We start from the raw sequence: 15,892 nt of genomic DNA, 5'->3' as shown, positions 1-15,892 counted from the left end.
AAGCAGCGATAGATACTACTTCAATGCAATAAAGTACATTTTTCCCGCCGAAAGATGTGGCATCAATTGATGCCAAATGCAGGAAGAGGTTAAATTTTACTTGTAAATCTTCTAAAATATTGTGTGCCAAAAGTATACCAGCACCCTTCTGACTTATGCTTTTTTTTTTAGAGGTATCCAATTTAACAATATAGCGCCTGATAATATCAGTGGGATGTGCAGTGTGGTTAGCATAGTAATTCTTCAACTTTATACTTTTATTAAATAGAACTATTTCACAATGTTGATATACGTCATTCGGTCAGACAGGAAAAATCTTCACGTGTATGGCACACAAGGGTAAGATTTCCTACAAGATATGTCATAACATTTTTCCGAAGATAAATACTAAGATATTTCCTAGGATTGATCTCGTAATGTATAGCGCGCCTAACTTTTTTTCTATCATACCTATTATTCTCTACCTGCTTATGGAATGATTGTATACTTTGTTCAGCTTTGTCTTCTTCACTGCTTATTTGCATAATTCTTTTCTCCATATTATTGATGAAATTTACTTGAAGGGGATTTGCTGCTGCCAGGAGCCAATCAGAAGAAAGATGTTTCAGCTGTTATATATATAATATAAGATTGTACAGTTAACCTGTATCTCATAGTATCTGATGAAACCAGTTAGTTGGTGAAACTGTAACACATATTTAATTTTTAATGAAAATATATGGTTTTACTCAGCAAACAATTAGTGTGTAATGTAATTATATACAAAGCAAAGCTTCTACTTATGGAAAATATCACAATTTGAATGTTATATAACAATTGTTCCTTGAAGATTTCAATGTTGAAATACGGTTGAATATGTAACACATAACAAATTCACATTAGTAACGCTACAATTGTAAATATAAAATATAGCTTTTAAACCTCGCCGGCGAAATATAGAACCTAATACAGTCATGAACACACTTATTTGAACCGTTGTATAGCACTTGTAATAATTTTACATTGGTGACCATACACTTGTAAACATAAAACATACAGCTGTATATCTTATGATTTAATTCTGGCACTTGCACAAATTTATTCCTTATAAACATGTATTTCCATGCAGTGTGCTGGATTTTATATGTAAATTTTGCAAAATGTGATGTCCCTAAACTTGATCAGTACCCTTTTTGGTACTTGCACTTGAGAAGCGTTGTGGCTTTTTTTTTTTTTTTTTTTTGAGTTATCGATGAGAGGAACACAATCGTATAGAAAAATTCACCTGATTTTTGGGACTTGAAATAATAGCAATTTTACAGTAATTTCATTGTCATTTGAGAAGTAATCATCTGAAGTTCCCAAGTCGGATGTAAAATTATTTGTACCTTTGTGTTCCACTCATCGAAATCTACAATAAGACCTGGCAACTGTGTTGCGTTAATCGATACGAGACGATCGAGGAGAAAAAAGGGATTCAAGCAAGAAGATGGACAAAAAACTTTTAGATGTGAATTCTTTGAAAATGAGTGAAAGGTAAGTTTCTACAACATAATTATGCTGTAATCATTTTCGAATTTCGTGTCAACATAGTTTTTGTTTATTCGCTTTCTCTGTGAAGAATAGGTTAGAATTCAGTAATTCTGGAAAATTTAAGTGATCATTCCTTTTATTTATTTATTTATTTATTTTTTTTTTTTTTTTCCCATGCTGTGAGTTATAGCTTCAGATTAGGCCCGGTATAGTAACCCTTTCACAAGTGGCGTGAAAATAATAAAGACGCAGATTTATAATAGGGGTCCAACTCTAAAATTCTTGCGTGTATACTTTCATTTTTATTTTTTCGGGTGGTGGTGCATTTTTTGATACAAATAACTAGAAGAGCTTCGGCGTTATGGCTATAAATACAGCGTTTTTTCGGTAAAATTAGCGTACAGGTTAACTTTTGGCGCACCACTGGAAAGAATTGTTGAAAAATTATAATTTCCTTCTTGTCCCTGTAAAGGCTTCCACTGGGTGTAAGTACGGCTTTCGGATGTGTAGCATAAAATCTAGTGCTAAAAATAAACCAACCTGCGTTAGGTGGCCGCAGATAGGGCAGGGCAAAACTGGTGTGCTCGCGCGTGGTGCGTCCGAAGAGAACAGGCGCGTCAACGATTGTGAATATGCGCGAAGCGAGGGTAGTGGAAAAAAAGTGATTTTTGGAAATGATACGAATTTAAGTAGCACTTGTAATAATTTTAGACTGTAGTATCCTTACACTTGTAAACTTAAAATACAGCTGCATTACTTTGTACTTAATACTGGCGACTGCAGGAATTTGTTCCTTATAAACATGTCTTTTCATCCAAAGTGTTGAATTTTACCTGTCAATCATCAAAAATGTGGATGTGGTGCGCCAAAATTAAACTCAAATCGCTATCCTTTAAATAAAACTTATACGTCGTTGCAAGATTCTATAGCAGGGCCAACAAAAAATGATCACTGAAATTTATCACATGTGCAAGAAAAATGCAGCGCCTGCTTTGGTACTACTGTTACCAATCACGGTCACTCTTGTGTCACATCATTAATTAAATTGCCATTTTAAATGCACCGAAAAAAGCCTTAACACTTGAATAGTGGCAACGTCACTGCGAGCTGTCAGAGACATTCTCTACCTGACTCCTCTACACTCGCGGATTGCCTACGGCTTTATAATGTGTGTGTGTAAATGGTTACCATAAAAGCAAGTACGAAACACGAAGAAACCGATATATCCTATTCCTGGTGAGAATACGTATAAACTAAATTCTTCCATTTGGGTTAAGTGCCGGACATTAGGTCCAGAAATATGAAACCTATCCAATACCTTAATATGCTTGACACAAAGGCCGCCACTTTATGCTAGCATACGCATCCAGGATATGATCAAGAGAGGGGCTGAACCATAGTTTGCCGCTTTGTCCACTGTAAAGAAAGTAAGATTGAAGCCCATTTTATCTAGTGTATACCTGAGCATCATGGGGGGGGGAGGCGATAGCCCTCCCCTTGTATCCACACCTGAATACCTTTACGTAAAATGTTGACTTCTTTTTACAGGAGATGCACTCTTAATGCTATAGAAAATGCTTCTTAAGGCAGAAGTTGCATTAATGGTGCATAAAATAGTACTAATTGGAGCTAGGTGGGCCATAAAAAGCACGGATGCTATCTAACCGAGTCAGGGTGGGAGCGCAGCCGTAGAGCCCCTCAGGGGTACGTCACGTTGGAAGCAGGAGTGTGTGCAATGGTGTGTATTCACGTAAAATAAATATTGCATCATAAGTAACTTCACCTTATACTGGATTATTTTTTTTTTTTTTTTTTTTTAAGTAGAAACTCCCAAGAGCAGGGCTTCCCTTGGTTAAGTGCTACCTTGTTAAATGTGTACAGGGTATCTGCTGATACTGGAAATACTTGAATTATACAGATATTTAATTTTGATACTGGAAATACTGAAAATTTACTGGAATTTTGATCCACATATTGGAAAAATCGTAGAACTGGCAATTTGTCAACAATACTCTTTTGTAATTGTTTTAATAGTCTTAGGAACAATTTTGTATTCATTGAGATTGTAAATTTTTCAAAAGCAAGAGTTGAATTAATTTTGTAATTAAACATTTAGAACAATGGGTGGAGTGGAGAGCTGTGAGGGGAATTGGGAAGCCCTTTAAAAAATGTTAAAAAATCATTTGTATTTCAAAAAAATAAAGGGTAACTAAATTTATTATAAATATTCTTTTGATGGTAAAACAATTACAAACCTGAAATCATCAAGAGTGTTTTATTATTCCTAAAGAACTTTAAAAAAATCATTGTAATAGGTATTGGAATTTTGCTGATAGTTCTACTAAATATACTGGAATTTTGAAAATGAAACTGTCTGACACCCTGGTGTAGTATGTGAAATCCTTTTTCCGGTTGTATCTTCGGAGATTTTCTTTAAGACTTATCCGTTCAGTTCTCTTCGTATGTGTTGCCCAATCTACAGCGGTTCAGTATAAGGTTATTGTACTTTTTACTGGATGGTTTCTTGTGCGATGGCCAACAGTCGCTGATTATAGGTATTATTGAGCACCCCCGAAAATCACTTGGTAGTGACTCTGGCTCATCTAGTAGCGATTATGGTTCGTTATTTGTAATTTTGATGAACACAATCTGAACGTATGACAAAAACTACAGTGCATAAAACAGGAATCAACTTGTAATAGGTGGACATTACAAAGCACGAATGTTATCTAACCGAGTCAGGGCAGGAGCGCAGTAGGGGGACCAAGCATTAGCGAGGGGGTGGGACCGTAGGGGGTAGTGAGTTAGCGATTGTGAGTATACACATAAACGAAAACGTTTACAACGGCTCACTGTAATGCGAGCCATACACTGACGTATTTTTCCGCCGTAGCCATAAAATTTCATGCGCTAGTCTTGTTAGCAGCTGTCAATACGTTAGTGTATGGGTCCTGGCGTACGTTTACGTACCGAATTTTTATACGCTGGAGAAGTCTGGCTGCTTTTAACTTCGAGCGTAAATACGGCGCGTAAAAACGGCTCAGATGAAAGGGTTTTCGAGCAGCAGGTGGTCTCTTGCCCTTTCCACGGCCTTCTCCCTGGTCTGGTCTTATTGTTTTCAGAAGAGAAAACCTGTTCTTGTGTTGTCCTCGCGAATCGTTGCTGAGGTTTGCTGGTAGACTCACCAGAAATCATCATTCCAATCTAGTTTCAGTCTTTCCATACAAGATACGATTTCGGCTAAACTAATATTTCCTATTGCACAAAACGAGACATTATTTCCTAATTAAAATTCATAATTAATTTTGAGTGCACAGAGAAAAAGGTATTTAAATCCAATACTTCCTAATCTGAATTCGCAAATTATGAGAGCTCCTCCGTGGCTATATAGTCAGCGTACCCGTCCTCTGTGCGGGGCGCCCTGTTCGATTCTAGGCGGGAGCTCATGCAGTTCGGGTTCTACTTCTCATATAGGCTCGCTAAACTTATCGAACGTCATGCCTTTCGACTAGGAATTTAAGATTTAATTTAATGTTTGGACATTAGTTTTTTTTTTTTTTTTTTTTTCACACAGGTAAAGGCGCATATAAAGATGAAGTCACACCTTCAGAGTTACCCACGTTGTGATACTGAAATGAAATCTTTGAGTTTAACTTCCCACGATTATGCCATTTAGAATAAAGAATACAATAATTAAGGCAAGTGAATGATGATGAGAGAATTGGTGGAATGAAATTTGGGAGGAAACGAGAGTACCCTGAAAAAACCCACGGACATGATGTAGCCCACACAAACTTATTTGCACGGGGATTGAACCAGGGACCCCACGCACCAGAGATAAGTGCTTTAGCACTGAGCCGCTGTGGCCCTCTGTTGTGATATTAAAAAAAAAAAAAACATGACTGTCAATAGCATTTGGCCAATTCTTGCCGAATTGAAAATTATCTATAAATCATATGTTGCTCCCACTATTGAGTATTGTTCTCCTATCTGGTCTATGGCCTGCCCTACTCATTTAAAAAATTAAATTCCGTAATTAATTTCTTTTTAGCCATTGTATCCTACCGAGTACCTCACCTCCGAACACTTCCAAAAAATAACGTTTTAAAATCCCTCAATATCAAACCTCCCCTAGTGAGAAACAAAATTTCTGACCTAATATTTTTCCAAAAAATTATAAATGGCCACATATCATATGAACAGTTCGATTCAGATCAGATCAATTTTCGCGTACCCGCGAGAACAACACGGTCTAGTGATCTCTTTTACACTCGAGCTGTGAGAGTTAATATTATCCAAAGGTCTCTTCTAAACAAAATTAGATCAGTACCTATAATCAGTTACCAGAAACTGTAGACGTTTTTTCAAGTGAGTATTATTTCAGATCATCTATAAATAAGCTATTTTTGTAATGTCGCTGTTGTCTTGTACCATCTTGACCTCAAATTATTATTAAATTGTTATCAAATTGTTAAAATGTTTCAGGGTAAAATGGTCTAGTGCTGTATCTGTAAGTTTAAATAGTAGTAATCCTTACCTTGAACAAGATACTATCCGATATTTCCCTGATAACACGGAGCAAATAATTGAGTTTGAATATCGAAATTCGATGACGATTCTTGCTATTTTGACAATGTGCTGCTTGTTATTTTAAATACTTTCTCAACTTTACAAGAATTTATAGCGAAATAGGTTCAGAAAGTAACTATTTTTTCACGCGATCTTGATATTACTCGTAAAAAAATTCAATAAACCACGATATATAATGTTTCTTTCTTCGTATATTGTTCCAATGCTTATATACTAAGTCAAATAGCAAATCGTTGTACAGTTTTTTTTTTTTTTTTTTCTGTATGGTTGCTTCCCAGCCGTAAAAGTTCTGGTTCAATTCGAGGTGCCGGCCATGTTGAATATTTTTCAACATTGTATTATATCTCATCACGATGGGGATATGTTTACGAACACTTACCTGAAAAGTACAATAGATGTAAGCCCAAAAGAGATCATAACAAAGACCACAATTGAAAATTACACCCATTTACAGGAAATACACTCATAAATTTATATTAACTTATTAAAGCATTTCTCAATCTCAGTGTTGGGAGTACTATCAAACCTTCCTAGATAAATGTCAACTTAAGGTATATTGCCATAAAATATTATGTAACACTCAATACTTGTCATTTAAATAATTTATTTCACGAACAACTCAATCGTTTTACTATGTTTGTATGTAGTATATGCATCATTATTAGGAGAATTGACATAATTGACGCAATCTGCTACTTAATAGTGTATATTTTTCATAGACATTACATATTGAACATAGTAGAAACTCGTCTTCAAGACTGCTTCGTGTGGATGTTTCCATATTGATTAAACATTTATTTATGAAATATGAACTATCACCTAAGGCGTTTTTCAGAAATTCGAAAAAAATTCTCCCTCAAGAGTAAACTACCCGTTGTGGATCTTTTCAGGGAAAATTAGTTACGTCATATTGTCCGGTTATTAATAAACCATTTATTTATCAATTACGAACAAAATTAACTGACTCGTGTTTGGGAAAATATCTCGAAAAAACTCATAGGCAAGAGTAAACTAACCTTTTTGTATTTTTACCACAGAAATAACTTATGCCAAATAGTAAAAGTGGTAATGAAATATTGATGTACGAGAAGAATCGTTAGTCATTTTCGATAAAATCGTGTTTATCTTTTTATTTTCATCTATCAGTGAACTTCCTTTATTTTGGGGGATAGGAAGAAAATTCGAAAACCTTCCCTTGGAAACCTGATAAAGGTATTAAGTTTAGAAATTTATCACTCGAATTTAAAGAAAATTATCCGATGTTGAGTTCGCCCTTACTACTACTCAATTGATTTGTATGTATATGTGGAAACCCTCAAGTTCGGGTGGATTTTACCCTCATGTCACATACCCGACAGCAAGAACGAAGAAAAAAGTCATTAAGTTTAAAACATTTTTTTAATACAGTAAATTACTAAAGACTACATTTAAAGAAACCATGAAAATAAACAGTGATAAACTGGCAATAAACGAAAACCAGAGTAGAACTGAATTTAACCTGACCCCGCATGCTAACACCGGGCGACGGTAATTTTGTCACCGGAAAATTCGTCACAGTAATTTCGTCACCGGTAATTTTGTCACCAAAATATTACCATATAGGTAATTTCGTCACCGAAAATAATGTCACGATAATTTCATCACCAGTGTCTTTTAGAACATAATACAAGTACAATGAATGAACTCGAAAAAGTTTTTGAAATTGTTTTCTTTAATCTTCAACTGCCAAAACTATGCAGCATAATCAAAATATATTATTATTATTAAATAAAGAGTTACATATTTTAGATATTGTATTTGAGACAAGAGATAAAAGTTTCCAGTAATTGTATCACAGAAATATTGTCATATAGAAAATTTTGTCACGGTTATTTCTTCACCTTTGTTGAATTAAATAGAGACAAAGCAAACGATCAAACAGCTTACGTTATTTTAATAAAACTTAGAAAACAATTCAGTTGGTGTTGAACTCTGCAAAATTGAAGTTTCTGTTACTCGAAGCAAGAACAAACACCAGTAGAAGAAAATAATGTCTGCTTGAGCAAATGTTAAAAGCACAGGCAACATGGGGCACTAATGGGTTCATTATTCACTATTTAGAAATATTAAATTTCGCGAATATCAAAATTTCAGAACAGAAAATAATAAACAAATATGGGAAGATACGCCAATCTGTTAATTTTCCCGCAGAATAGACGAAAATTTTCATCGTTCTAGTACCGTTCTCTGAGCCCAAACTCTTGGACCTTCCAAGTTAACAGAGTCATTTGAAAAGAGTGGCTTTTTTTTAGGAGCTATTAAAAGAATTATATTATATTTCAACTCTGAGTAAACATTGGCAAATTGTTATTGGATATATGTGGAGATCAAATTTCTATAAAGAAAGAAAAACGTATAAATATTTCCGGATGTTTCCTTTAAATATAGCCTTATGAAGCTATTAAAAAGTGAAACATGGATGGTGATCGCCAACTTTTCAATGGCGCCAAAAAAAAAAAAAAAAGTATATGTTATTTGAGGTGACTTCCTTTACTAGGTATACGCCCTAATGTAGACCAAGACACAAAATTCATATGAAGAACTGTTTCGTGCGGTGGTGCATCAGTGCAGTGAATTTAGTGAATATCCGGACCTGTAACTATGGTAATGGATTTTGATATAGCGTAAATGCTGGCTGTAGGCCTAAATGCAACTTTTGGAGATCCAACTCGTTTATACGCTGCTGAAGTCGTCTGCTGTGAATTTTACTGGGCGCAGCCATATTGGTTACAAACAATCTGTTGCTAAGGTGGTTATCAAGGCAGTTTTAATGGCGTTGTATGTGGCAGCTGTGCGTCTTGTGAAAGACGAACTTAAAATTACAAAAAAAAAAAAAAAAAGGCTTCATGTTCACGAATAGCAGTGAATATATTTACTTTATACCTAGAGGAAGGCTATATTTATCATAATATGAAATAAAATTACTCTACATTTTAATTCCTTCAATCGCCAATAACTTGCTGGACAACAAGTGAGTGAGAATCACAACCATGTACATGAGCGCCCCTTAATAATAATTTTAGATTGAGTAGTTTAATTAAAATTATTGAAAATGGTTATGCTATATACTTCTGTCATATTGTTTGTTTAGCTTCAGTGAAACTGTTTAATATGGAAGAAACTTGTTTATAAAATTAGTGATCAGATATTCGGAACAAAGAAGTACAGCGCTAGAATAACCAATGCATTTTAAAGCATATAATTACGAATACATAATCTCAGAAACTTAGCATCTTCATGGAAATAATTTGCTAATTTATTCTTCATTCTTTTGTTAGCGAGTGTCCATTCTTTGCTTGGCACTGGTAAAGTTAAAATGCGTCACCAGAAATAATTAAGTAATTTAAAATGTATAACTCTGTAACTATCCTATATAATGTCCTAATGCTATCTGAATTATTTTCTTTGCGTCTAACACAAACGACGTACAGATTTGTAACATGCCAGCATATACATATATTAAAATTTATAAGAACACGTACGGTACCAATTTACGCTGGGTGGTCACTTCACGTAACACTACATTTATGATGATTAAGGGCAGCTTGAAGCTCCAGCGCATGTAAGGATGCATCTGTAGGGAGCGGCGGATCAATGAAGTTGGGTATGCGTGAAAGAAAGACAGGTACGAAAAGCGTACACTACCCAGGGCTAGTAGTCACTACAAGTGGATTTGCATTTCAATTTCTTAGTAACCATGGCGCCTTTTTAACGCTGTTTCTATGTTCTCCCTTTACAAATAATTTTCTTGCACAGAAGTATTTTCGTAGATTAGACAAATTTCACACATAAATTTACAAATAATGATCCCGTATTTTTCATGCGTATTTAGCGTAGAACGATAGGATGGAGCAATTATATTTTATGTCAAACGGGATGAGACAAATTAACAAATTCGGTTTAAACTATACTCCTGTACTATACTCTTACCAAAATTCATATGCGGTAAGGTACGGTTAGGTTAGGTTGTGATTACTTAAATGCGGTTGTCCTACATATGTATATGTGTAATGCCGATTTACCAATTTTAAAATCATCCATTGCCTGCAAATCTCAATTGTATCAAGAGTTTCAAATTTGTATACATATATGTAATCACAAAGGTAAAATTGTTATCAAACTTACGCTGGTGAGGATCGGAAAGAGCGGAGGCAGGCGAGTATCACACTCCATGCTGGGGCAGGCAATGTTCGAAGATTATAGTACGCCTTTAATCGTGTGATTCAATTATCAGTTTACTAAGAAACGATTTTTCAGTGTTCTGAGTATTAATATATATTAAACAGCGAAATTAGCCTAAACATGTCACAAACAACAACAACAACAACAACAACAACAAAAAGATAGAACAAGGGAGCTTTGGAAAAATTTGTGTATTTTAATTTCTTTCTAGCAGAATATGCAAGGAGAGAAAGTGTTCTTCAAAAAGATTGAGATATATCTGTTCGCCCAATAAGTAATTAATCACTATATCACTTGTTGTACAGTGTGGCTTTGTTTTTGTTTCTCTTTAATATGTTATATAGTACAATATTTCTAATTTCATTCTTGGGAAAAAAAAAAGAAAGAAAGAAAGAAAAAAAAACATTGCATGCACCTCTTAAACTGTTATGGTTATATACGAAAACGAAACAAATCATTTTCATAGGCGAGTACCATGTAAACTTCTTCATATAACCCGCTCGAAGCTGGTTTGTTTGTAACCAGCTAGCTGAACAGGAAGCGGAAATGACGTTTACTTCACCAGCGTATAGCGTTACTTTTTTCACCTGACTCAGTCAACATGGAGGAAGGTCCAAGAGCTTGGACTCTTAGAACGGTACAAAAGCAATTAAAATTTTCGTCTATTTTGCGAGAAAATAAACAGATTTGCATTTCTTCCAATAGCAGATGTGCATCGATTAATACAAGTGACTTTGTAGGAAAAGCTGGAACTTCTGGACTATTTTGATAGCACTTACGTGTCAAACACGTATCGCCCTATTAAAGCTCGGTCTTGGAATATTTGTTTGCGTAATGTGCCCCGTCTATATCCCCCAGCAGTGGCGTATTTAGGGGGGCTTCCGGGCTTAAGCCCCCCCCGAAATCTTACTTACTATAGTAAAGTATATGAAATATCTTGCAGAATTTTCACATTTTCAGGCAAAGCCCTCCCCGAAAGTTAGCAAAGCCCCCCCGAAACAAAATCGTAAATACGCCACCGTCCCCCAGACAATTGGAACGTTCACCAAGCTACCTTTAGCAGCAATTCTAGGATAATTAATATTTGTGAATTGTGGAACTAGAAGTTTCATCATCTAGTAGGAATGTCCCACGCAACTATTTGGAAGCTTATTCATGAAATTCAACAAGTTGAAGCAACGGTTTCAGCTGTGCTTCATCAAGATGCTGTGGGGCAACCACCCAAACAGCAAACCAGAAGAGTGTTTCAGATCTTTTAGAAACGGCTCTAGTCTTTGTGCTTAACGTATAACACTGGAACTAAATGTTTCAAAAAAAATTGCTTGTTGTTTCCTATAGTAGAATGAACATGTAAACCATTTATTGCATTAATACAAGTTATATTTTGTTTGCTAATTTTCTGTTCTGAAATTTTAATATTGCCAAAACTTATATTTGTAAATAGTGATATATAAATCCATTACTGGCCCATTTTGCCTGTGCTTTTAACATTTGCTGAAACTGACATTATGCTATTTTACTGCTGTTTGTTCTTGCTTCGAGTATCCGAAACTTTGATTTTCCAGAGTCGAACACTAACTGAATTGTTTTCCAACTTTGATTAAGATAAGGTCAGCTGTTTCGGTCGTTTACTTTGTCTCTACTTAGTTCAACAAAGATGAAAAAATGACCATGATAAAATTTCCTGCATGCTAATATTTTGGTGACAAAATTACAAGTGACGAAATTACTATGTCGAAATTTCCGGTGACGAAATAACCTACATGCTAATATTTTGGTGACAAAATTACCGGTGACGAAAATTCCGGTGATGAAATTACCCAAGTCCGCTAACACCCAACCTTTCAATAAATAAATATTTAAATGATTTTTAACAACTAGATAAAAACTAAATGGCAAGATAAACTTTGAAATAAAAAAAAGGTAGGTGGAAGCAGCGGGGAGGATCCCTTCAACTTACAAAAGCCGAGGTAACAAGGATCAAACTATTTCTAAAGAATGGGGCTGGACAGCGGCGTAGCGAGCGTTACAAGATTGGGGGGGGGGGGGGAAGAAATGAAACTTGAAATTGCCAAGTCTTGATAAAAAAAAATGCCACACTTACCAACCCTGTGGAAAACTTTACAGCAACCTTATTTTCATATTCGTCCCATTTCATGCCCCATCTGAGATATGAATACGAATAACCCCCCGGTTTCGAGTCCAATTTCACAGCTCAATTCAGGATCATTATCATCACCCATGATGCACAACTGTTAATTTGACAACTCATGGTTATCATAGTTTAGGTAATCCCCGCCAGCCAATCCTTACGAGAAGTGCGCAGAGCTTTTTTTTTTTTTTTTTTTTTTTTTTTTTTTTGTCCTCCAGTCTCCTCCCACTTCGATATCATGATTTCGCATTCTGATGAAAAGTATTAAATACCGGCAGGAAAAATACTAATATTTAACCTCCCTTTAGGCGCCCCACCAGTCACGCGCCCGGGGCACGTGAATTGCTTTCTTTCCCATAGTTGCGGCCCTGTGAACTACGTAACATGCAATGGTTACGTAATGCTTTGACTTATAAATACGTACTATAAAGAAAGGAAGAACTTCAATTTTTGTTTAACTTTCCGAAAGAAGCAACTACGGGATTAAAAATAAGGTAGGAATGACAACTCATCTGTATGAAAATAAAGTGAAAGACACGCCGGTCTATGCTTTCACCCAGCAGACGTATTGTTTGGCCCTCCAGAATGTGACTTTTGGAATCATGCACTTAGGTTTACAAAATGACTCGACTCATCCATTGTAGCTTCCCCCCATCGAACGCCTGAGAAACCTACTGTGGCCCCCCAGTGCCGTGCCATGGAAATCAGCGCCTGGGGCGAGGGTATACGACGGCGCCCACGTACAATATGAGTGAGGTCGAAATAGCAACCGCGAAGCGCCATCATGGTTTGCGCGAAGCGTAAGAAAATTTTCAAAACTAAACCTTGCTTTTCCTTGATTTTGAGCACTTTTTATTACTTTTTCCTTCCATTTTATACATGTGCGCATATATTTTCCTCGGGGCGAGAGTACACGATGGCGCCCCCGTACATATGAGTGAGATCGACATACCAACCGCGAAGCGCTACCATGGTTGACACGAAGCGTAAGAAAATTTTCAGAAATAAACCCTGATTTTCCTTGATTTTGAGCAAATTTTGTTACTTTTTCCCTTCCATTTTATATATGTGCACATATATTTTCCTAACATGAGTAACATTATAGGACCACCTCCTAAAGCAGAAAGAGGATTTAAGTACATACTAGTAATATTCCTCTAATTTTTCATTTCTTTCTTTTTTCTTTCGTTCTCTTCTTTTTCTATCCCAATTTTGCGCCCCCTTACTTCGGCGCCCGGGGCTATCGCCCCGCTCTCCCCCTTATACAAGGCACTGGCTATAACATTCCCAAAACACACTTCTGTTCAGTTCTCCCTACTAGAAAAGCCCTGTGAATAGAAAGTCTTACTGCAAAACAGAACTGAAATAAAAAGTTTATACTAACCAGTCACTGCCTTGTTCTTGTTTTATTAATATCAATTCTTATTAGTTTCATTAATCTCCACAATATGCCTGTTGTCTTGTATACGCTCTTGTATCAAATGCTTTTGTTTCCAATATAACTGCCACCGAAAAGCCTCTTCTATCTGTCTTTGTTTTAATTTTGTACGCCACCTCTATTGTGCTTTTGTCAGTGGTACAATTTCTCCATTTTTTTATTGAAGATTCTTCAAAATGTTTAGGAATATCAAATGAACAAAAGTGAAGTGTGATCACATGCAACAAGTAAAGGAGCTTTAAACGAATATATCAATTTATTTCAAGATAGGAAACTACACAAAATTTATGCCAAATCTATAAAAGAACTGATAAGTTACAGCAACTGGATATCTAAAAAAATGTTAAACCAAATAAGTCAATTGAACAAAACGGCATTCTTCAAGTTGCCAACTAGGTATTTTAATTTGCCAACTTGTCAAGAAATTGGTAACTTTGAGGGGGAGGCTCCCCCTTTACCCCCTTAACAACGCCCCTGGGGCTGGAGGTAGTTGTATAAGTCTTGTTTTTCCTTTCTGGCCTATTTTGAGCTGTGGATAACATAATAAAAATTGGTATCCCGTGAGGGGATAATTTATTCTATTTGTTACTACTATATTCTTCGTTAATTTTGTAAGAAAAAAAAACGAAAGCTGCAACCATTAATAAATCATATTTTCTTTAAATTGAATTTATCATTCAGTAGCCCACTTTTTAACCACCAAAGTCAACAGTCTAAAACATTGTATAACAAAAAAATCAATCAATTATTCAACTATCGGAACACTCCTTTACTCCCTTATTCTTTGTAAACTGCAGTTCCAAACAATAGGCTTATTTCGGAAGGTAAGAGGAAACCACACATCAAGTTCGTTCAGATTGTATTAAATCATCATTGTGTCTGTTTAGAAATTTAAATGTTTGCAATTTACATCGTAAAAAATTGAATATAACTTTTTCCCTGTCCTGTGTCCTCCTCCTTCGAAGTACGATTTATATAAATATTTAGTGATCTCAGATCACTAAGTACAATGATGTAAGATTGTACCAAAACTAGGCCAAGTGGATTGAGCTGCTTGGACGTAATATAGATAAATGTGAATTTTTAATCCTCTTCGGCGTGGCTCCCAGTCTGTTTCTTCTATGCTTTCTTTTTATTTTTTTACTTAACAACACAATGTTTATAGCTCCTGCACTTAAAGCCTTGTTCAAGCAACTTGAGTAAACTGGAAAACGACCATGTGCTCAAACAACAGGCAAGAGGAAGAGCGAAAAATGACCGCTTCTTTTTCTTCTTCTTTTACGCGCCTATTTTTACGCTAGGTGTATGGGCCAACTTACGGACCGAAATTTACGACATCATTTTACGGACCGAAAATGCGCGCTGAAAATACGCTAGTGTATGTTGGCCTTAAGTGACAGTACAGTCTCCGGAGACGTCGATGGATTTGGGAAAAATACTGAATGCCGTCCGTGATTACTGTTGTTCCTGGTTCAGTCCAAAGGTCTATTAAATACAGCAAGGTACCTTCTTTTCTGTTCGGTACTCGAATAAAAAATAATCTTGCACTTTCTCCAAACATCCATTGTTCGTCAACTATTATCCCAGCGTTGTATTTTCTTTTTCCGAATTTGCTTTCGTCTATTCCTACTGTTTTCCCCACATCTCTAGTTTTACGAATGTTACCTGCAACGTACTGTACTAGTACTTCTAACACACTGATTCCAATCTTTTCATGTGTCCATATTTTTATGGTACCGTACTCTTCCTGAATTCTTCTCTAAGTTGCACCCTTTATTAACTCATAGTAATAATTATCACTTATAAGCATTGCCATACATTAAATCAGTTTCCGTTACCTCAGTCTCACATGTTCATCGCATGAAATCAAAATCTGGTTTTATTTGATATGGTATTGTAATTGTGCATAAAAGATAAATAACAGACACAGCTTTTAAACGTGTACGTACTGGTTCCTAAGCATACCACTTCCGTATACT

General features: G+C 35.7%; 1 protein-coding gene across 1 annotated transcript in view; it reads left to right on the top strand.

The window, feature by feature from the left end:
* The first annotated feature begins 1,360 nt into the window (after positions 1-1,360).
* Positions 1,361-15,892, top strand: part of LOC145669609 (calcium-responsive transcription factor-like) — a 126,243-nt gene continuing 111,711 nt past the window's right edge. The window contains exon 1 of the mRNA XM_081737835.1: positions 1,361-1,515. Coding sequence (XP_081593961.1) covers positions 1,469-1,515 — 47 coding nt within the window. The 5' untranslated portion in view covers positions 1,361-1,468. The remainder of the gene's footprint in view (positions 1,516-15,892) is intronic.

The sequence above is a fragment of the Thermobia domestica genome, chromosome 14 (genome assembly GCF_964235325.1).
Source record: "Thermobia domestica chromosome 14, izTheDome1.hap1.1, whole genome shotgun sequence".
NCBI lineage: Eukaryota > Metazoa > Arthropoda > Insecta > Zygentoma > Lepismatidae > Thermobia > Thermobia domestica.
This window is presented reverse-complemented; position numbering and strand designations above follow the sequence as displayed.